General features: G+C 40.2%; 2 protein-coding genes across 5 annotated transcripts; both read right to left on the bottom strand.

The window, feature by feature from the left end:
* Positions 1-17: 17 nt before the first annotated feature.
* Positions 18-5,123, bottom strand: hspa13 (heat shock protein 70 family, member 13). Its single transcript, XM_044201804.1, has 5 exons — positions 4,915-5,123; positions 4,448-4,788; positions 3,492-3,705; positions 2,731-2,898; positions 18-2,374 (listed from the first exon to the last, which is right to left on the bottom strand). Exons 1-5 carry the CDS (start codon positions 4,937-4,939, stop codon positions 1,794-1,796), a joined length of 1,329 nt encoding a protein of 442 aa, XP_044057739.1. The 5' UTR covers positions 4,940-5,123; the 3' UTR covers positions 18-1,793.
* Positions 5,124-5,503: 380 nt separating this feature from the next.
* samsn1a (SAM domain, SH3 domain and nuclear localisation signals 1a) lies at positions 5,504-22,738 on the bottom strand. 4 transcript variants are annotated; one of them, XM_044201793.1, is made up of 15 exons: positions 22,611-22,738; positions 19,486-19,653; positions 19,023-19,069; positions 17,992-18,032; positions 17,541-17,624; positions 17,104-17,198; positions 15,391-15,514; positions 14,223-14,671; positions 10,737-10,820; positions 10,215-10,343; positions 9,471-9,588; positions 9,094-9,251; positions 8,733-8,945; positions 8,181-8,328; positions 5,504-6,368 (listed from the first exon to the last, which is right to left on the bottom strand). In XM_044201793.1, exons 1-15 carry the CDS (start codon positions 22,632-22,634, stop codon positions 6,211-6,213), a joined length of 2,040 nt encoding a protein of 679 aa, XP_044057728.1. In that variant the 5' UTR covers positions 22,635-22,738; the 3' UTR covers positions 5,504-6,210. The 4 variants fall into 4 exon arrangements, with proteins under 4 accessions (XP_044057728.1, XP_044057729.1, XP_044057731.1 ...); XM_044201794.1 differs by having other exon boundaries at positions 5,504-6,365; XM_044201796.1 differs by having other exon boundaries at positions 5,504-6,365; positions 9,094-9,245; positions 22,611-22,732.
* Positions 22,739-23,373: the final 635 nt, after the last annotated feature.

Below are 23,373 nucleotides of genomic sequence, written 5' to 3'. Positions count from 1 at the left end.
AGTAAACAGATAGTGTAGACGTTGAGAAATGGAATTTTAATTGGCTGAAAAGCAGGTCCTAACAGTTAAACTTCCTTGTCATTTTTTGGGTGGCTAGACTCTGACAGTGAGTAAAACAGGTGATATAAAAATAGATCCTAGTGTCAGTTTCTTTCTCCCTGTTTCAATAGGGACCAATATCAAAGACAAACAGCATAGTGTCAACTTTGCTTCATCTTCACTAAAGGCTCTATTACATCAAGATATGAAGTTCCAGCATGAGAAATACAACATTTGGAGAAAAAAGACAAAATAAATACACCTACTCATGAATGACATTTGGCAAAAAAAAAGTTGTGACACTTTATAAAGGAATGTAGGCAACTTGAGTTGATATTGGAATGACTGTACTTCAGAGATTCAGAGTTCTGGGTTTTATGTTTTCCAAAGACAGACTTTTGGAATAGAAATGGAAATCAATTTTCATACTGGATGTACAATAACCAGTCTATTGTTGACCAGAATAAGAGCAGGTGAAACAGATTTTCTTCACACTACATTATTAAACAAATTTGTCGTATTTTAGGCACCCTGACAACCACAAGCATCCTAGACTTAACTAACCATATCAAATACACAAGGCACCAGTAAGCAATGGTTTGGTCCTCCTGTGGGACTACCAGAGTCGACCTTCTCTACCTACAGCAGCAAAAGCAGGCTGTTGTACTTAACTCTGATATGCAGCATAAATATTTGTGTGTAAGTCAGCGAAAGTCATTGCCTTTTAATTAAAGCATGCACTATTGCACAAAAAAGTAAAGTTAGTCAACAACTGGAAGTCCTCAAAGTGCAGCACTGAACATGACTTCTCTCTCTTTCACTCTCCGAGGCAACTAATTCCGTCTCAGGATTTAACACTTTCAGTACTGTGTGAACATTAAGGCTTTCACCAACATACACCTTATTCTATTAGCTGGGGACTCTGCACCTCATCAGAACTCCTTATTTATGAGGTGAGTAGTCTGTATTGCAGTGAATTTGTTTGAAATTAATTGTGCATAACTGCATCTTTACACTGAGGTCTCCCTCTGTCCCCATGACTTCCAGTGGACATTAAATCATTTCTGGGACAAGGGCCTTTGACGGAACCACTAGCTTGCAGCAGTTCACCTCTATACTTCAAACAATATAGCAGCTTTATGAACAGGCACAAGCACACTGTGTGTCAACCTTTGATAGAAAGATGTAAAATAAAAAAAAAAAATACATTGAAGGCCTGCAAAACACACACGCACTCACACAGTTAGTGGGAATAAATAAATAAATAGCTGAAGATGTATTGCTTAGTCTTTAAGTCCTTAAAAGGTTGTTCCCTGATTTGAACACTGTTAAAGTATCTACCATGAATAAGCATCACGAATGAAGCTGAATGGATCAGTAGATACATGAGAGAGGATTTCACCTTTTGAGAGGCTTCTCATTCACATTTCATCAGTATCTAACTGTTATTTCTGCTGAAGCTTTGTGCACAACAAAAGCAGCTGTCACTTTAAAAACGGAAACAGGACTGTTCACTTGTGCAGATGTTATCAGTTACTTATTTTTCTGCTACCGCTGCCTTTCACAAACAAGAAAGCATGAGATGAGGTGAAAAACCTGAGTAACTTGCATGTCTTCATTCAGGTGACAGTGTATTTGTTGGTAATTTTTCTCACTTCAGCAGATTTTAAATTATGCACATAAGAGAAGTGTTAAACAGTTAGGAATCAGTGGCAAGTCTCTGTGGCATCATTTCCATCTTAATAAATAACCTATTAGGTGAAGTTTGTCTTGCGCAGGTGTCTGTTGGGAATTTCTATAGCGCTCACTTGTAAAGGCCAGGAGCCGCCCATGATGCCAGCCTGAATGGCCACACCTGTAACCACAGCCAGGTCAGGGTCTACTGATGTGTTGGGCTCCTTCCCAAAGTACTCGCTGATCAGCCTCCTGATCCGCGGTATCCTGGTGGACCCTCCAACCAGAACGATCTCATCCACGTCCTCTTTCTCCAGGTGGCCCTCAGTCAACACGGTCTCAACGGGAGCCAGGATCTTCTGGAAAAGGTCCTCGTTGAGCTCTTCGAACAGCTCGCGAGTTATCACAGCCTGGAAGAGAACCGGAGCAGGAGCAGAGCCTTCGGGTGACTCCGAGCTGTCGTGGGTGTGAAGGTGCAGGGGCACCCTGATGGTGACACTGGGTTGGAGGGTGAGGTTGAGCTTTGCGGCTTCCACGGCCTGTCGGAGACGGTGGATGTCCTCTTTGAGAGTGGGTGGGACGCCAAACTCCTGGCGGACTCGCTCTGCAGTGTACTGGAGCAACCTCTGGCTGAAGTCTTGACCACCCAACTTGTTATTCCCTGCCGAAAAATACCGTCCATGTAAGATTAGGCCACTGTTCCCTTCTAATTTACACAAATGCTGCTTTGAGAAGTTTCAGATTAAAGATGCTAAAATTAAACCAGATTATTGTCTCAACAGATCTTGTTCTTTCTGTGAAACAGACTGAATGGCTAAATCCAGGTGAAAGTTCGGACCCCATATTATTTAACTGTTGAACCCACTTCAATTATGAAAAGGATAGCACAATAAAATGATATTTTAAGCCTTTAACTGGTACATGAACTGCGCGACAAAAGGTAAAGCTCCTTTTTCAGACAACAGTGGGCTCATATCACTTCCTATCTCTTATTACTGAAGCAGTGAAACACATTACCTGCCATGGCCCTGGTGAGGAACATGCCTCCCTGTTTGTTGAGCAGAGAAACATCCAGGGTTCCTCCCCCGAGGTCGACCACCAGCACGTTGAACACATCCACCTTGTGTAGGCCGTAGGCCATGGCTGCAGCCGTGGGCTCATTGATCACACGCAGGATCTCCAGGCCTGCAACACAAGGGAAAGAATGTAGAGTATATGCCAGATATATTACTGATGCAGTGTATGTAGCTTGTATATTTAATGCTTTTGGGGAAGAAAGGCTATTACGGACCAAAGTGTACCAGTAGCAGGCTGTGTCCAGAAATGTTAGTGTTCAAATTAAAATTTTATTATCCAAAGATGGAAATTAATTTGGTCACAGAAGCAGAACAAAAACACAAAATAAATTAGTAGAGACAATCCATAAAAAGAATAATACAATATTAGCTGACAGCTTAAAACAAATGAAACTGATACAGAAAAGTAAACTTTCTAAAACAATTTCTGATCAGTTATGGCTGTTTGACTAAGTACCATTGATATTTCTACATTTTTAAATCCGACATTGGTCATAATTTACTTTATGAAAATAATATATCGGCTTTGCACAAACTCAATAATGTGTTAAAAGATTTTTGTCATTTCATTTTGTGAGACAGAGGGAGACGACGTGCAACAAACATGCCAGGGAGTTTTTAAACTCAGGTGCCTGATGTGCAGCTTTGTCAAATGATTCGCTAGGACATCTAACGTCAGCTTCAAGTAATGAGAGAACTGACCAGCGAGGTTGGCGGCCCTGACAGTGTAGTTCCTCTGTCTCTCGTCAAACTCTGCGGGCACTGAGATGACAGCTTTCTGGATGGGCACACCCAGCTGTCGCTCGGCCATCTTCTTCATCTTCAGCAGCAGCCTGGAGCCAATGAACTCTGGGCTTACAGTGAAGGTATGGTTGGTGAAGATCCAAAACTCTGCACTTCCATTACTGTTAAGCACCTGGAATAGAGGCAAAAAAAACAGTGTAAGTGAGGATGGAGAGATGACAAAACTGAGAGTGAATAAGGAGCGACATATCAACATGATCTTGTTGAAATTTTCAATGTTGTTTAATACAAGTAGAGCTAAGTCAAGTTAATGGATTAGTCGAGTGAGAGAAAATCAATTGACAACAATTTTGATGCTTTTATTCTGAGTGTACCTGATTGCATTTAATAAAGGCTGGTGAGTCTAAATGACAGTTCTGATATGCACATGCCTCTATTAAGCCATTTTACATGGAACTTACTCAAAATATACCTATTATTTAGGCCAGAAGGTTTCAAAATATATTAAATATAATATATATTATAATATTAATATTATATAAATAGAATATTAAAAATATTATTTTAATGTTTCCCAGAAGTGCCTACTATCAGTTAGAATAAAGAGCACAGTCATTATTTGGATTACGAGATCACTTATCTTCCCGCATTATCTGTGTGAAACTAAAAATGCCCCCTTATGAAAAGTAAAAGTAAGTCAAGTAATAAAGAAACTACACATGCACGTCAACTCCAAAGTTTCCTCATTCCCCTCAAAAAAGAATTAAAAGAAAAACACCCTCTACAGCTGATGGGTAAACATGTCTGCTACATAAGGAGACGTAAGTGATCCACCACAGAAATCACTCACTCTGCTATGGCAACAACATACAAAGTAGTTCACAGTCAGCTAAACCAGCCCCAGCGTGCCCCACCTTAAACGGGTACCGAGCACTCTCCTGCTCCAGGACCTCCGGCTCGAAGATCTTCCCGATGAACCTCTTGGCATCGTAGATGGTGTTTTGAGGGTTGCTGTCGGCCAGGTCCACGGCTTCATGTCCAGCCAGCACCGCAGTGCTGGTGAATGAGACGGCGCTGGGGATGCTCTTCCTCCCCTCTTCATCCGCTATCACCTCCACATCCCCGCTGCCCGGGTGGAAGACGCCGACAGAGCAGAAGGTGGTGCCCAGGTCCAGGCCGATCACTTTCGGTTTGGGGGGCGGTAAGTACTGCTGGCCCAGGTAACCAGCCAGGAACAGGGCCAGGATCACCGAACCTGTGGACCGGTAACAACACGCGTATTACAGGTGGACCAAACCAGTTAGCTAGCTCATGTGTTAGCATCCAGTCGCCGGTTTATTACCGGCAAAAAAATAAGTAAAATAACTGTCATTCAACTTACCAATCATAGAAATTTCCCCGGACATCGTCACACACTGTTGCAAAGTCACCCACCGCTTTAAATTCACAAAGTGTCGGTAAAATTGTTCAAGTTGCGATTAAAAGATGTCCAACTTTGACAACTAGATGATGCGAAATAGGAAGTGTTTAGACTACCAACAAAATACACGTCAACATTGCATGGCTCCTTGTGGATGCTGGGTAATGTTGTAAACGGCATACACCATCGACGCCACGTATAACGCAGCAGATGTTAGCTATGTACTACACTTCCCATCAACTCTAGCGACATGCAGCGTAAAACTAAAGTTTCGTGACGTTTCCGGGTTCTCAGCCAACCAGGCATAGCTGAGCCAAGGCAGTCGAGATAAAAAAAAAAATAGAAAAAAGGGTGATGTTAAAATAAAATCTTTAAATAAAATTAAAGTAACGAAATAATAAATTAAATTAAATTCAAATCAAAGTAGAATTAATTAATAAAACGTACTTGTCTATTATATTTCATTCATGGCTAATTAGGTATCAAGCACTTATATATGAGGCACTGTACTGGTAGGTGAAATAAATAATTCTGACTGATGACAAAAAAATCATATTTGATTATATTTCTTTGACTTTATTTACAAAAAGTTGTGAAAACAGTTGAATGCTGACTTTCACATGAGTGCACATGCAGGCTCTCTCTCACACACACACTCTCATTCACACACACACACACACACACACGTTCAGAAAATAACATACATGTTTTCCTGTACACAGTATACAATATAGGCAAGATCTGAATATGCATTGTTCATACCCAGACACTACGTTTCAAAAACACAGCTTCACCAATATCACTTCATTCATCGAAAAAACAAAGATTACACTGGATGTTGAACTGAGATTGGATTTGATGAGAAACGACAAAGGTTTGCAGATGTGATAAATAAAGGCTTTATATGGAAAAACACTGAATGACTTAGAATGCAATAAATACAAGTGATACAATCAATGAAATGAACTTTTTCAACAACATAAAATAAAAAAACTCATGAAATCTTACGACTTTATTATATTGATAAAGTGGCAAATGGATAAGATGACATTTGGAATATTGGTTGTTTGTTCTTCCTATATATATCACACTTTTAAAAAGCTTCTACATTAGCCAAGCTTGTGTCTAGCTTGTTGGAATAAGGGATACTAACATGACATTTTGAGAAAATTATAGGATGATTGTTGAAACCATCAGTCATAAGAAAATACCCAACTCTGAATTCCAAATGTCAAAGCATCCGCGTGACATGTCACATTAAGAGTCCACAGCGTCTGTGAGCTGCTCTGCGTCCTCCTTGCTGTCTGAACATTCAGATGGGATGAAGCAGCCCGAGTCTCTGGGACAGTCGCTGTCTTCTTCCAGCAGGCTGTGGGACGATCTGAGCTCCTCCGCCTCCCTGACATCATCACCTGCTGCCACAAACCAAATGGAATCAAATTAAATGTCATAATATTACAAGTTTCTGTTTCCAACCACATTAGAGAAGTTCTAATCTGCACCAAGTGCTTCAATCAGTGGAAACTAACCCATATTTGAATTTGTAAGGCTGATGCTCTTTGAAATGATTTATTACTGTGATAGCAATGGCACTGTGGATTATTTTCAAGATTAAAGGTTGCTATTGCTAAAATTACTGTGAAAACAGGACCATGTGTTGTTGGCTGACCGTGAGTGGCCAAATGATCCAAATACTGAAATAACTTCTGCAGGTGTGACCCAGCAAACAGCAGCAAAAAACACGTCTTCTTCTTTTAGAAACAACACCACAAAATGTCCTTTTTGACTTTTAATTTCTCACAAAGTAAAAATATTCCACCATTCTTTAATATTTCTATTTCACTGATGGAAGCTAATAATCCTCATGTCCAGGTTGCCAAACCACTAACCTAATGGAGTTCAGCTTGGCTTGATTAAATTACTGGCATCTCACGTGAGTCAACAAGCTTGGCAGGGTCACGCTACGGCCGCTGCCATCTGTTTAGTCACACTGTCACCCAAACAGAAAAATTGCTATGACCTTTAATTTGTCTTGTACACAACTGCAATAAAACATGAACAGACTGAACAAAACTAGCCAGTGAATGCTGTTCCTCCTTCATACTGGAAAGTAGTTTTGTTTTCATTCATGCAGGATCTGCAATAATCAGCCTTCTGCTTCAAGACATCAGATTACAGGAACACCTTCTGCCCCATTAAGCACTTTCTATCTGAGTAACAGGAAATCACTGATAAGCCTCACACAGGATGTATTTCTGTTCTGTGTGGCACAAATGTCTCAGCTTCCAGCTGCTAAAGAATAAAAATACCTTTTTATTCTCCAGAACAAATGAATTAGCATATAATTTTCAACCAAGTCAATGATAAGCAACAATGAGTTACAAAAATACACTGACATTGTTCTATATTTATGTAAAACTTAGAGAAGTTTTCAGAAACATGATTTCTCATATGAAGATCTTTACCTTGGCTTCTCTTGCTGCTCAAATGTCACTAAAGGCACTAGAGCTTATGACTGCTGGTTAGAAGTTGGAAGACAATAATACCAGATTTTTGTGCATTTCAGTGCCAAACTTCAAAGGAACTTTTTTGTTTTTTGGCATTTTGCCTTTATTGGGTATTGACACTAGGGATAGTGTATAGACAGGAGACATGGGGACTGGCGACACTGCAGTCATATAGTATGCATCTTAACCACTAGGCCACCATGACACCCCTAAACTTGTTCTAAATTGCAGATGACTGTAGGTTACAGGAAACTAGTAATCTAAATCTATAAATATGAGTATGTGAAATGATAAATACTGTTCGCAAGGGTTGTAATAAAAAGAAAAAAGACTGTTACTAAGTAAAGGTGAAATGGACCCTTTTCACAGCAGGCATTTTGACATGTCACAGTTGGAAAAGCACAAATATAACAAATAAAATGATGGCTGAATTCCATTTAGCTGCTTCAGTTTCAGGGTCCTGGGACTGTGCATGCTGGCTCACTGTCATGGCTTACTGTGGCACTGGAATAGAACAGAGCCATCCTTAATGTTATTAGTTGCCCCTGTGCTTTTCCTACTATAAGTCAAAATGTCTGCTGTGAAAAAGGAATATGTCCAGTGAGCCAGTGAGGGTTTTAGTTGACCATGTCGCTATTTAATTAAACCATCATTACTGATCTGTAAAATGAAGTCTTGTTAATAATACAAGTGATAGTCATTGCTTGCTATGTTGCTAACCTTCTGTGTAGCGGTAATCAGCAGCAGTGAGAAGCCTGCGTCTGTGCTCGGGGTCTTTGACGTTCAGCTCTATCAGGTGTTTCTCCTGCAGGTGCAACAGGTCCTCCACTGTCTGGTAGCCATTTAGCAGCAAGGCAGAGGCGTACTCCTGTAACAACAACAGAGGTGTCTTCATTAGCATCAACACATCCGGCGTACTTGAGTAAAAACCCCCAGTGGTGTACATGGTCACCTTTCATCTCTTAAGTTTCTTGATACAACATGTTTACGAAGGTATGGAACTGGTTTCAAATTGGAGGCCACAGAGACTTAATAATGTCAGGTATTTTACCTATAGACAGTGAGTTATGAAAATATAGCAACATTTCATGTTTGTTTAAACCTCCCTGGAGTATTAGATTAGGTTTATAGAATCAGAACAGCCCCTACTCATCATGTAAGATGCCAAACAGAAAAGTTAACTGAATTTAACTGCTTTCCTGTTATTATGGTAACTGTCTGCAAACCCTCTGAAACAAGTGAGCGCTCCCAGGCGAGTAGATCCGTCCTCACCTCGAGATTCAGTCGCTCCAGTAACTCCAGCAATGTTTTAGGCCGAGGTCTTTTGCACAGCTTCTGTTGTCTGATCTTGGGAACTTCCTCTTCTTCGTCTTTCTCCACCAAAACGTCTACATAGATGAACTTGAAGTTGCCCACTTTGTTGTTTAGCATGCCGGTCCAGATGCCCATCGGAGGCTTACTGATGATGTTGATAATGTCGCCGACCTAGGAAAAAATTGTAGTGAATGTATAGAGTCATGAAGATAATGTTTATATTTATTTGTTAAAATAATTATTTACATCAGGGCCTCAGTGGAGACGGGGCTCTGTTGTACATACAGTAGCATTGTACACAAACAGCGTTGTATCGTACCTTGAGTTTGAGGGAATCTGTGTCATATGGGCTGGGAACAAAGTCCGTGTGGACGCGAGCTCTGCCACTGAACTGTCCCTGATAGGAGCCGTCCTCCTCCAGCCTCAGACTGTCTCTCTGACCAGAACCATTGGACTCACTGGTCACACCACCTGAACCAACAAACACAACACAGTGTGATTACACTGTTATGCTTGTCTAATAACACTACATTGTACTGGTTAATTCATATATGCTAGGATCAGCTTACTTCCAAACTCTTTTTTTTTTGTAGAATTAATTATAAAACCCCATACATTTATTCAGTATGTGGGCTAAAATAAGCCAGTACTCTTTGCTCCAGCCTTGCAGTGTATGCAGTATGTGCAGATACTTACTAGAGGAGCTCTGGCCACTGTAAAGACTCTCTAAGGAGTTGCTTGTCTTTGCAGAGTTTTTCTCAGCTGGAGGGACACTCTCTGTCTCTGCCTCTGGGTCTTTGTCTGTGTCATCACCCTGGGAGGGGGAAAAAATGAAAAGATATACAGTTTTAATTGAGAGACAAGTTATAGAATACAGACAAACCTTATAATCCTTAATCAATCATAGATAAAATGTACAAAAGTTTGCAAACTCCAGTAACCTAATCACCCATATGAAAGTAAAAGACAACAAGGAAACCAAAACAGAGAGCTTCAGTTAGAGACGTAGGTTGTGAAAGTTACAAAGCTACTCAAAACTTTCATCTTATCGCTCCGACTGTGTTACAGTAAAACTGCACCAAGACACTTTTCGGTATAGGTTAGAGCAAAGTGCGTCATTTAAATATTGCCAGCAAGAGCGTCATATCTGAGGATGTGGGTTCTCTAAGTGATGAATGTGATAAGACTCTTCAGAAAAACAGCACTGGATTGCTGTAACTGAGGCTGTTTGTTGGCCAATCTGGACTTTTACTGGGTGTGACAGGTGTCAAGGGGACTGGCTAATCATTCATGCTCATAAATTGTTGATTGGTGCACATGAAATACTAATCTGCACCCTTGAATTACTAATTTAAGCTTTACCCCTTGTACCTGAAAGTAATTAAATAAAAAGTGGAGGCTGTGTGCGTGTGTGTGTGCATCTATTTTGCAGTGACTCACTGTCTCCTCAGAAAAAGATTTGGCATGCTTTTTGCCCATTTTTCTGCGCATGGTCAGTGAAATTGCCTTCATCTTCTTCCCAAGTCCAGCTGATTTGTTTTGGTCCAAACTCTCACATTCTTCTGTGAGCTGTGTAAAGAAAGTTGGTTTAGTACATACAATATAGCACTGCGATATTAAAGACATTATATAATAGACAAGATATTTAGAACTTGGCTCCTGATATTTCTCCCATCTCCTCATTTTGACTCAATTTTTTTGTAAACTGCATCACTTCCTGTGCACTAAAGGGTTTTTCCCAACATGAACCTTGTTTTCCAATGTCATATGTTTTTTTTTATACAAAACACCTCACACCACCATGGCTGCAAATATTATATGCATATATTCATAACTCTAACAAGATGCAAATTCTTAATACAAATGTTTCCATCCAATTACTTTACATGACCACTTGGTATGTTATTGACCATTTGCCATTATGCATATAAAAATGAAATGAAAACAAACAAATCTACAAACCGTAGTAGCTGTTCCATTTTCCTCTGGTTTGGCTTGTGACGAGTGATGTCTGAGACCCTCAAACCTGCCGAAGCTCGTGGAGCGCTGTGGGGAGGATTAAAAAGACAAAGACAAAGGAAGTCATGAAGACAACTGGCACGGTTTGTGTGGCAAGGTTTAACAGCATTACATAACATCAAGTCATTGTGCTTGTGAGTCATTGTCCCAGCTGTCTCAAGGCTCAAAAATCAAGTGATTTCACTGATGAAATATGATTGAAGCTTTCCAGTGGATTCAGTTGTCTATATCTACGTTATATACTGTGCGTTAAGGAAAGCCAAAGTGTTCCTAATTTTTTGCTCATGGCTACAAGGAACTTCAGTCAAAATTAAAATGCAGGGCAGAGAATATTTGTCCTTATATACTGTAGGTGCACATGTCAGTGAACGAGTAGATAAATACATAAATAAAACTGTTGCATCCTCACAACACTGGTGACATGCACTCGTAGTTGCTTTTCTCTGGCTCAGTTTTAATTATTTCCTCTTTTTTCCAATTTTTGATAAAACTAAAAGTCATTATAATCTCTCCCAACTCCCCATCATCATCCAAAATTATATAAATGAGTAATCCTTGGAAATCCTGGTTAAATACGAGCTCCACACTCCTAGACGGCTCTCAGTGGATTGATTTAATGCCTCGTCGTCTACCAGGCCCACATTGTACTCCACTGTCTACTACAGCAGCATTGAAGGGTTTTATTTTAGAGCTATATTCTTCCCCCGAATTTTATTTTTTGTGTTATTGTATAGTTTGTTTTTTATTGTCATTGTTGTTTGTCTGTTTTACATTATGAAAATGTACAGTTTACTGTATAAATTTGGACAAAAACCTACATCAACTAGTCTTTTAGTGTTCTATCAGGATTTTACAAAATGTCATTTATCTTTACATTCTTTAAAAATAGAGCTTAAATGTTACATTTTCAATGTTTATTTAAATGATGTTATATATTAAATTCAACTTGTATATTTTTATGGCTGTCTCTCTCTTTTGGCTCTCTCTTGGCTTCCTACTAAATGTCATATCTTTCCTCCTACAGTATTCTCATATTTTGTCTAGATTTTCACCTACCTTCGGCTTGCTGCTCTTTGCTTTGTCTGACACATTGGAGGCCGCCCTCTGCAACATCTTCTCCTGTTTTAAGGTTAACGTCAAATGTCAGTCCTTGCTCTTCTCTTGTCTTTACCCCACTGTCCTAACAGTGAAGTGTTAACTAGCACTGAGGTTGCCTGTCTGATGGGCTGGCTGGCCCACTTCCTTACGACACACAGGATGTGAGGCAATTGGAGTTGTGTCTCTCATTGCTGTGTTGCTTTGAAAGGGAAAAATACAAGTGCTTGAGTGTGCATTTTCTGGCCTGCTCGACAAAAACATCGAGAACCACTTCCAGGAACAGCTGCGTTCCGGTTTTATTTGTGGCATTTGTTTTTCATAAGACATGAGATATTCTGGTGAGGATGAGCTTGTGTCATATCTGCTACTGTGTTGCATGTGGTTGATCTGCTCAGAGGTGGGCAGTAATGTATAATATAAGTATGACTCAAACTAACCACTGAAGGGAGTCATAATGTATCAGGGTTAGGGCTACATCCACATAAACTAACTAACAACATACTTATTCTACATGCCCATAAACTTTACACTTAAAGCTGTTTTTTATTTCGTGGATAAAATAGAAAGACAACATGTAGAAATATTTGATTCAAATCAATTCTGAGTTTGATATTCCTCAAAATGTACCTTTAATAGCAATGAGGAACTTAGTTATGGTAAATGATGCAGGAGTAATTATTTTTATGCGCTTATTTCTTAATGTGGGGTGAATATTTATGAGGAAGTGCGCATGACAGAGGAACAGTTGAAAGTGGCAACTTTGTAGTGTTGAAACACCAGTTCATCTCTGCTCCCAAAATGGAAGTGAATACATTTAATTTTGTGTCTTAGAAACACTAAGACATAAAATTGAGATGTGTCTACTGTAGATTTTTGTTTTTGATAATGGCTGAATATCACAAAATAACCACATGTAACAAAACATGGCCTCCCCAGTGAGTATGAGAGTGAGAGGAAGTTTGACTCTCCACAGGATCCTTTATTGCTGTCAGTCATTGCTCTGATGTTGCCATGTTGGGATTTGCCGCTGTGTTTACACTGCTAGGGGTTTCGATCGGTTATTTGTACAAAAGGGAATTCTGCAGACAAAACCATTTCCTAATCCCACTGCTTGCAATCAGCCGTAAACTCCTGTCAGTCCAGATTAAGGCTTCTAATCTATTACTCCAGAGGCTCCCTGGAGACGCAGTTGTTCATCTGAAGAGTTTAAAATGAGATATCTACCATTTGAAAAAGTCACCTGATCTTTGTTGAAATATTTTATTTTCAAAGCGCTGTCGGGGAGGGTCCTCTGAATTCCGGCCAGAATTATTAGTTGGATTTGTTTTAAATATTTTTCAGACAGAACCAGAGAAGAGGATATGGGATTTTCTAAAATTATTTAAATTAAAATAAGTTTTAAAAGTATGGCATGTTTAGAATCTCATAGTATTGAAAAATGTCAAGGGATGTTTGATTGACTGGATGGTAAAAGGCCAAAAGGTATAACAGTTCCTGTACATTTAAAAGTGTGCAGAGCAAATTGGACATTTTCTTTTTTCTTTCATGTCCTCGTAGGGAAGCTATGAGGCCGTTAAAGAGGGAGTACAAAGACAGAGTATTAACCTCAACACCATCTCTGAGTAGACAATCTCTAAGAACCAATGACACTATAGATCCATAGGGATCTTGTAATCTCTGCACCAGATCATCCTTTTCATCTTAGACTATTTTCATCTATTTTCTCCCAAGTCATGTTAAGCTTGAACAACTGCTTTGTTTCACACTGCACATGCTCACTGGGTATCAGCAGAGGTCTTATGCTGAGAGATGTCAAGTGCACTCAAAGGCACTGACCTTTAAGTTTAATCTGCACTATTGTGAGGTATTAGCACTGAGTGACCATTGAACTTGCTGTATTAAACAGCAACTGACTGAAAGAATCCCAATGGGAGAGTTTAAGATTAATTTAAAAAAGAATTACCAACTGAATCCCACAAATTTCTCCTTCAGATGGACCTGCCACTGGGTCTGTGGAATTTAAGAGGTTTAATTATAATACCAAAACTCCAAATATTGTGGCACCCTTAAGAGACCCATTCAAACACATTGTAACACCGTGTGGGGAACAAGTGCATCAAAAGGGCATCACAAAGGCAAAAAAGTAGGTTACTTTAAGCAATATGCTCCATTAGAGCCGCATAGTGACCAGTCCTGTAAAACTGCAGTTGCACTAAGCACTTCGGAATTTGTGCATGATGCAATAAAAGTTAAGCATCAGAATCGTTACATTACTGACCCAGAGCATCAACTAATGGTTTCAAAAATACATATCCGCCAGCAGAAACTTACATTTGGTTCTGATAGATCCACGTCTGTGAAAGATCGCGGCACCTTTGGGGGAATCTGGGGTTTACAGTCCCGTTTCAAGCTGTCATCCTGGGCCATGGCCTGCTGCTGTCTTCCTTCCCATGGGGCATGGCTGCTGTCTTCCTTCCCATGGGACGTGGTGAAGTCATGGGAGTACACACGATACTCTGTGAGCGGCCTCCGACAGGTGTGCTGGATGGTCCCCCAGGCAGGACTGCTGTCACCTGGGTTGCTCCAGCGCTGGTGGTGGGTGTGGGTGGGCATCGCTCCACCAGGGAGGGTGGCCATGTCTTTGCATCGGCCCGGGGTTGCGTTCTCCTGAGTGGGGAGGATGGAGGACTTGCCTAGGTAGGGCTTCCTGTCTGACCTGTATGGAACGTCTAGGTAGTGGGGTCCCATAGATGGACTCTTAGCGCATGGTGGGTAGTGCACTGAGAGAGAAGACAGAAGAAAATATCAATGGAAAACTGACATTTGACAACTTTCTGAGAGTGAAGAAATGCCAGGGATGTTGACACCTTTATTTAAACTGGAATCTGGCATCATGTTGAGATGTTGCTGCAGCAAAACTGTTCATTACAGCAGAGAGTGATTCAAAGTTCTGCATATGCTTTCCCCATTGAGTGTTGTAACACCACCACAAAACAATCTGCATTCACGCAAAGAATTTCTGCTTTGTCTCTTTCATAATTTACTTCACAACAGACTGATAACAAAGAAAGTGAAGAGACGTTTTGCACCATAAATGGCTTTAAGGAAATCATGTGTGAGACCACTTTTACACATCGAAGCAGCACCGGAAAGAGAGTAGGAGGAAATATGAAGATGGCCAAACAGACCAATCAGAGTTCTTTTGTTATCCACTTTGCCTTTGTGACCTCTATGTGTAGTTTGAATGGATGTCTGTTTGCTATAAAGCAGTCCTCTGTGTGCCCATACTGTAGGGACACTACAGACACCTACACTGAAGGCGTTGCAACACTTAAAAGCAGAAGTATAGTCAGAGTCACGAACAAGACAACTTTGCTACATTTTGACAAATGCTGGGCCTCTTCTGCTACTGTAGTCTAGTTTAGTCATAGGACAGTTTAATCTAGCGAGTAGGGGGACAGTACCATTATCTTGCTGTTGTTGTGGAAAGCTGTCTCACCTGTCGAGTTGTGACATTTCTTTGACCCTTCTTTCCCACTCTTTCCACCTGGTTTCTTTCCAGGCTTTTGGCTTCTTTTGACAGCAGGTTTAGACTCTGTCGCCACGCCATTGGCATGGACACTCTGGAAAGATGCAACACACAACACATATAAAAACTGTCATTCCTAAATATCTAAAATGTGACACTCTTCACCACTCTCATATAACACATCTCAGTTTTGAGCCTTGCTAGTGGCATAACTCTAGGGATGGCAATGTCGGCCCTTTGGTCAGTCTGTCTGTTGGTCGGTCCGCCACTTTGGTCCAAATTGAAGCAACTATTGGATGGATTGCCATCAGATCTTGTATAAACATTCATGGTCCCCAGAGGACTGACTTTGGTGAACCTTTTCCTCTAGAGCCACCATGAGGTTGCCACTTTTTTGTTTTTTAGTGAAATATCTCAACAACTATTGGATGGATGATATGAAATTTAGTACAGACATTCACATTCCCCTCAGGATTTGTTTGATTCTTTGGTGATCCCTTCACTTTCCATCTAGCGCCATCATCAGGTCAAAAACTTGTATTTGTGCAGAAATACCTGCTAAACTAATAAAAATCCCATCAGCATCAGTTGTAGTTTGTCTTTAGTGATAATTAGCAAATGTTATCATGCTATTGCTAACATGCTCAACTAAGATGGTGATTATGGTAAACAGTATACCTGCTTAACATCTTCATATTAGCATTGTCATCCGAGCATGTTAGCATGCTGAAAGCATTAGCTCAAAGCACTGCTGTGACTCACAGAGCTGCAAGCGTTGTTGTTTTTTTTTTTTTTTTTTTGGTGTTTATAAAAAGGATAGACACAATATCTTCTACCAAATCCCATTTGGGTCACTGGTCCTTTTAGCACATTGTGAGGTGCCGAGAGCTGCAGCTGATCCACTACTGGCAAGCTCTGTTTTGTTTGCTTCTCACTATGATGGGCATTAGTCAGAATGGGCACTGGGTGACCTGGCATGAGGCCTCTAAACCCTCCCTACCCCAAACACACCCAGACACACAGACAGTCTCTTCTTGTTTTCACGTCTCACTCTGCCATGTGGCCCAGAGATTACGCAGAGAGCACTACCCTCTTTGGACCATCTGCACTGTATTAAAACCCAATCAGCATTTGCGTTAAATGATTGTGCCATTTAGGCCACCAGAGGCTCTCTGGATGTGGCAGCTTGAAACTGCCTAAGTTGACACAAAATGGCCTGGTGTACCATGTGACCATGATTCTGCACTTGCAAATGTGCTCACATCTACTGGTTCAACCGTTTCATAATGCTGCTCAAACATCAGGTTGGCACAGATGCCATATCAATCTGTAATGGACAAGGATTTTATTTAGTGCTGTATTTGTAACAGTGGTACAGAAATATAAAGGAGGGTGTTTTGACACACCTCACCTCATCATTTAACAGGACAAAAGGATCTAGCAGATTCATGCTCTTTGCTGTTGCTGTTTGGCCACTCCGGATTGGCCTCCATCCCTCATAGCTACCGACCTATAAACTATTTACACTTAATTCTTAATTTTATTTTGGTTACCCACTCCCATGCCATAAAAATACCAGCGCAAAAAGCATTTAAAATATTTCTTTTTAAAATGTTAAATGAAAATATCTGCTGAGTGAGATTTTTAATAAGTGAAGATGGCAGTGAAGCTTTTTTTTCTAACCTGGCTTGAGGGCTGTTTCTCCTTTTTCTTTGTGCCAGGATGATGAGGTCCTTTCGCTTCTTTGGTTTCTGTTCTGTGTTTAGTCTTCCTCATCTCTACAGGGACACAAGACATTATAATAAACTGTACATCTCATCAGGTTAGTGATATACCGGAAAACCAAAAAACAAGAGGTCACTCAGGAAGCTGATTTATTCATGTATTTCTCTACGCCTCAGGATTAAAGAGAGAAAAGAAAAGGCCTACCTCTGCATTGTGTTTAACATCCTGTGCGATCATTGCAGGCCTGTGTAACATTATTAAATACTCAATAGCTTGGGATAGGATTTTGGTGGTGAACTGGTTGGAAAGTCCAGCCCATGTCTTCAGACATCATGCTGAGAGTACAAATGAACATTGCCATATAGATGAGCTTAACTTATTTATTTCCTATTTACCTTCATTGTGATTGTTGGTGATGTGGACTAAATCTTCTCGGCTCTTGGCAGGATGCCAAACAGCAGTATTACAGCCGGGGTTATCTGCCATGAAGGGAGACAAATCACAAACATTGACGATTTTAAGTGAAAGGATTGAATGGAGGCCACAGAAATTGTTTTCTGAGTCACAAACAGGCAGCCTTGTAGGTTATTGGAGGTTTTGATCTAAATAACAGACAACAGTTTTTTCTTAGCAGCTTTGGAAAAGGCAAATCATTTTTTTGTTTATGATACAGGTGGCTGCACGGGTGGCGATGCAAGAGCTGATTCATTGTCTTGGTCAGGTCAGTTTCACTTAAACACTAATGAACACAGTGACTTTCTTGTTGCTTTCAAACTCTTTGAACCGATACAAGTCCTTAAATGAATCCAGCATTAACAAAACACAAAGGAAATTGTTTGTACTCACCCAGTGTTTCATTATCTGATGCAGATTTGGATATATGTGTTCTGAAAGTAAAATTAACAAAGAAATATATTACGCAGTTGCCTTTAATTAGAGTTGAGTAGATGCGTTCAGGCCCTTTAGTCTGACAACAAACCAACCCAACAAATGATTGTTTTTTACGTGTGTACGGTCACATAACAAAATATGGCTCATAACAAAATAAGAATCCAAAAAAGACGACCATAAAGCACATAAATCACAGAACATGAGGTTAAAGCTGAAGTCTCATCGTGAGAAAGTAGACTGATACTGTGCAGAAGTACTCTGTGTCTACTAATTCTATGAACTGAGAGACCACGCTGTGACCACAAAGTCGTGTTTCTTTCAAAGTAAAGCCAGTAGGGAGTGAAGGTGTTGAGGCGACTGGGGACTCTAAGTAGGTGGGCCTTGAATCCGCTTAGTCCAACTAGCTTAAAGCCATAATCTGCCTTCTGGTGGCCCAACAGTCCGCAGGGCCCTGCCATAGTCAAACTAAACATTATATATAATTGTTTTCTGAGTCACGGAAAGCTTTTTTCTCAATTGTGTCTAAAGGACTGTCAATCCCTCTTCTTGAAATACAGCATTGTATTGGCCAGACCGAATTAACTAAAGATGGAAGGAGAAGGAGGAGAGGAGCACTGCTGAAGAGCCCGTATGCGCTGCTGCAGGAAGGATTTACAGTATTAACCCCCAGTGAAAATAAAGAGGGTGCCTTTCAAGCCATATTATTACTCTATGGGAAGGCCCTTTCACTTGCATGGCAGATTTTTGCTGTGGTTTGCACGCACATCCAACAAAAGAAACAGAAAGAAGGTTATACAATAGAAACACAGAAGCCCGGATTCCTGGCAGGATTACAGTGTTTTGAATATAATTGCAGTGTCTGTTCACAGCAGAATGACATTATTAGTAAAGGAACATGTAACACAATATAAAATACATTTACCTGTGAGCTAAAACTGATGTGATTTGGTGCAACTAGCACCATGTCAGCATGTTTGTGAGCTCACCTTCTTTTCTTTTTATTAGAGTTGGTCCCCTGCATCTGAGGCATCTCCTGAAAGAAAACAGTCAGTCAGATGTGTGTTTAACAAAATAAGCAATTTTCCATCACATTCAAATGGATTTGATAAATAAATTATTGTTTTCTTTTGCAGAGTCATGTTGAGATTTATTGGTATGGCATCAGTGACATTTAATTTACATGACAAGCTTGAATTAAAAGTTCTGAATTGTCTGGCTTCAGCAGCAGCTGTCAACTGGCTCTGTTCATCATTTCATAATCAGCTTTGTTTTATAGGTACAATCTGGTGGGTGGGAGTCCAAAAGTCCCAATTCTTGTGGGAAGTGACCCCATACAATCTGATCATGATTGTTCACATGGCTCCACCATTCACAGTCTGTACGACATGCATGTGTGTGGACATGCTTTAGTGTGTGATTTTGTACACACACAGTATGCATCCCTCTCACCATAGAAATAGATCTCCCAGAGCCTCGCCACTTTGTGTTGTCATCCAACAGGACCGCTGGGCTGCAGGAACGGCTGCATGAGCGGCTGGAGGAGCGGCTGGGTATGGGCGGTGGCGGACCATCACTGGAGCTCTGCACCGCCTCATACAGGCTGTCCATAGACCCCTCCTGATACCATGTGGACAGATGGACAGACACACAGCTGTTAGACAGTTGAAGTTTGGCAGCAGGCGCAATTTATGAATGGATTTCAACTATCCTGTTATATTATGTCTGAAGAGTACTTGTGATGAAGTAAATAGTGTGCACATATCAAGCAGGTTAAATAGGTGACACCCTTTATGTTAGTGGTAAGGAAATGTCATTCTGTATAATGACTGCTTAACCTCAACAAAAAAAAAATCCTCCACAACTGTAAAGCACAAACATCACCTTAAAGTTTAAACAATGGTTGTTTCCAGATCCAAAAACTGAGAAAGCCTAAAGAAATGTATGATTCAGCCCACATAAATCTTCATTTCATAGTCATCAAAATTAGAGTTATGAGGATTTGATATGACTGTAGGGACATGCTGCTAATGCTGTTCCAAAGCTCTTTTAAATTTGCTTGTCAACCGTGGATGTAGGGGAGGATTGAAATTCCTCAGAACAGATTTCAGCATGGATTAAAATGTGTTTGGCTTGTTTGGATTCCTTCTAGGAACGCATAACCAATTTCTCTCTTCATCCATCTCGTCGTGTGCGTACGATGACATCTTATCCGTGTACTGGACAGACGACCATTTCAAGTGGCAACAAGAGAAGGCGTTTTGGTTCACAATAATCATTGGTTATAAGATCAGCCTGTTTAGGTTTGAACTTGCATGTATTCATGTAAGTGTCATTGTCCTCATTTTTTTGACAGAATTTATAGAAACTAAAAGATCTAATACACAGATGTACTCACATTTGTACCTTTCTACAGACACCAATTTCCCTGAGGATTTGATTTTCTGCATTGCAGATATTTTAATACTACTTCCCTTTATTCATGCTTTTTAATATGTTGAATTGCGGATGTATCTTGGATATAATTATGTAATGTATGTATGTGTGTGTATGTATATTTCACCCAATTAAGTTTGTGCAGTATCCTTTGCATCTTTAACCATTGTGCCAGATGATTGCCTAAACCAAACTACATGTATTTAAAATGTTTTTTTGTTTTTTTATATATATATCTCAAACTCAATGAGTTTGTGTTTGAAGTCATTGTATACGTGATGTGGAACAACAGCAACAGAGGGGACCATCTGCACAATCACAGTTCAAGCCTCTGTTTATTGTAGCAAGACATTAGTTAATAATCCTGATTATTGGTCAACATGTCCAACATCTGTCTGAAGGCAAGTTTCTGTATAGATGAGAGCAGGCATACGTCACTTTCCTGTCTTCAGAACGACCACGCCCCCTTTTGGGTGAAAACAATTGTGCTGTAAAAGCGCCAGCGTCAAAGTGAAAACAACTAGTGGCATCATGCCTAAAAGCTGCTGTGTCGTATTTTGCACGTAACAAATCCCAGTTTTCTTTTTTCACCCCCCAAAGAGCAAAGGACAGTAAAAGAAGAGATCTCTGTGGCTTCAGGCCATCCGCAGAGGATGAACATGGTAAACTGTGGGACCCGTCCATTCAATATGTGTACCTCTGTGGCAAACACTTCATCACAGGTTAGATAATGATGTTATTGAGTAAATGGCATGTGTGCTGATTGTGCCTGCAGATCGAAGCGAATCAGAAAAGAGTCTTAGTCATGGTGTGACTAAAGTTTTTATTGTGAAAAAATATGGCCCTCCCATAACACACATGCTTTTAGAAAGGAGTTTTGGTTCATCCGTCTGTCCACTCGACAGACCGGGGAGCAGAGGGTATTCTATCGTTAATAGTTAACATAAATTGAGCTGACCTAAGTTCTAATAATGACCCTTGTAGGAAATGGGGCTAAAAGGTCGTAGTAAAAGGTCGCGTAATAAGCACAAACGGCTATCAAAATAGAGACAGGGGTCGCTTCATCACAGCGATGTAATTAGTTTACAGTAACTTCACATTGGACAGACTACCAAAATAGCAAGTGTCTTAACGACATAAAAAGTGACAGATGTCAGAAATACATTACCTGGAGATTCAATACGGTATGTCAGGTTAGTCCACTTGGTTCGTTTCACTGAAAGGACACTCATCAACCCCTATTTCTTTATTTTATTTTCTACATAACGACGCCGATCTTTGATCAGCAATGACATAACATAGTTTTCTGCCTGACTGGTTATAGGATTTGGGCTCCTAATAGCTAAAAAACAATACAGTATTCTTATTTTATGCTATTAAATTGGCAAAGACCTCGGAATTTGCATTTACATTCCACATTAGAGGGGCTGCTTTCACCCAAAAGGAGGCAGGGGCTTGACGCAGGGGCGGATGCGCTGCTCTCATCTATACATGCCCACATGTAGCATGACAACTGCTGCAGCATCTGACAGACCATATGTGTGAATGGTGCATGTGCGTTTGTGTGGACCTGCCACCACACACTTGTCTTTACTGTTTTCGCTTCACTTATAAATACTTTAACAATACTTTCTGCTTCTCCTCTAGGCTTCTTTGCATCATGAACACATCAACTAATACATAAACTACAGCAATAAAGTAGACAAATATAGTATTATTGTATCAAACTCTACTCGTGTAGTATATGGATGGTAAATCCAATGAAAACCTAATAAAGCATATGAGTTTAGAGAAGTATTTGTACATTTTGAGACTGCTGAGATTGTACAAAAGGAGCAACTCAATATCAGAAGGATATTTCTAATGATTAAACAGTCAGTGGGATCTGACTACAAACAAGAACCAACACCTGTCACTTGTCACCTGTCTTTGGGATCATGTGTAGCTCATTTAGAGGCTGACACACTGTGATAACCATCTTGTAAATATTCCCCCACACTTACTTACATAGCATGTTATGATTAACAGATATGTTGCTTGTGGCCAAACTCACATTTGCATCACAGGGCTAAACTCTCTTTCCCTCAGCTACTCACACACAGCTTGTTGGGTACATGCAAAAATTAAAGTGTGTCTCTTACCAGCGAAAAGCAGAAAAGGTTCATGTTGGCTGATAGGTGTCCTGTTCGTGCTGGTGCGTCCGATGGAGGTGAAACAGCGAGCTGAGTGACAGCCAGAGAGACACAACAGCTCAGTGTGAGCCCAGCCCGGGCCACCTGCTGTCTTCTCAGATTAATACCACAGTGAAATCCCTCCACTAATCCAATAGATGGACCACCATTACTCTACCAGCTATGGCAGAACTCTTGACAACAGGCCCACCATTGGTGCAGCAACAGGATGAGTCTTTGTTTTGAATCTTCTTTTTTTTTTGCACGGAAGCTTCATCCAGCAGCCGTGCTCTTTTTTAACCTACCCTAAGTGGTGAAGCAAGTATTATGTAATTTACTTATTATATCCTTTAATTAAGTAAAAGTACCTGAACAACAATGTAAAAATACTCCATTACAAGTAAAAGTCTTGCATTCAAAATCTTAAGTAACATTTCTGAGTTGTTATCTGCAAAATGAATCAAAAGTAAAAATATTCATTCTGTGTAAAAATTCCCCCTGTGATTGATATATTATTATAAATGATATCATTAGATTGTTACTGATGGATTGATGTGTAATGTGTTTTACTGTTGTAGCTGGTGGAACTATTACTAACTACTTTCTATTCTATTTACTATGCTGTTTTTACTACTTTATATACTGGTAGTTTAATCCAGTGGTTCCCATCCTAGGGGTCTGGGCCCCTCCAAAGGGTCACAAAATAAATCTGAGACTCTTGAGATGATTAATG

Source organism: Siniperca chuatsi, linkage group LG7, assembly GCF_020085105.1.
Source record: "Siniperca chuatsi isolate FFG_IHB_CAS linkage group LG7, ASM2008510v1, whole genome shotgun sequence".
NCBI classification, from domain to species: Eukaryota; Metazoa; Chordata; class Actinopteri; order Centrarchiformes; family Sinipercidae; genus Siniperca; species Siniperca chuatsi.
The sequence above is the reverse complement of the archived record's forward strand: the minus strand, read 5'-3'. Positions and strand labels throughout refer to the sequence as shown.

What these genes read in the sequence shown, in the direction of transcription:
- hspa13 (XM_044201804.1), bottom strand. Translation starts at nt 4,939, where the DNA reads ATGTCCGGGGAAATTTCTATGATTG. An exon ending in CGGGGAAATTTCTATGATTG is followed by an intron (nt 4,789 to 4,914) that starts GTAAGTTGAATG and finishes ACCGGTCCACAG; the next exon opens with GTTCGGTGATCCTGGCCCTG. An exon ending in CCTCACCAGGGCCATGGCAG is followed by an intron (nt 2,375 to 2,730) that starts GTAATGTGTTTC and finishes ATTTTTCGGCAG; the next exon opens with GGAATAACAAGTTGGGTGGT.
- samsn1a (XM_044201793.1), bottom strand. Translation starts at nt 22,634, where the DNA reads ATGAACCTTTTCTGCTTTTCGCTG. An exon ending in ATCAGATAATGAAACACTGG is followed by an intron (nt 17,625 to 17,991) that starts GTGAGTACAAAC and finishes CCTTCATGGCAG; the next exon opens with ATAACCCCGGCTGTAATACT. An exon ending in CAGTGGCCAGAGCTCCTCTA is followed by an intron (nt 9,252 to 9,470) that starts GTAAGTATCTGC and finishes TTGTGTTTGTTG; the next exon opens with GTTCAGGTGGTGTGACCAGT.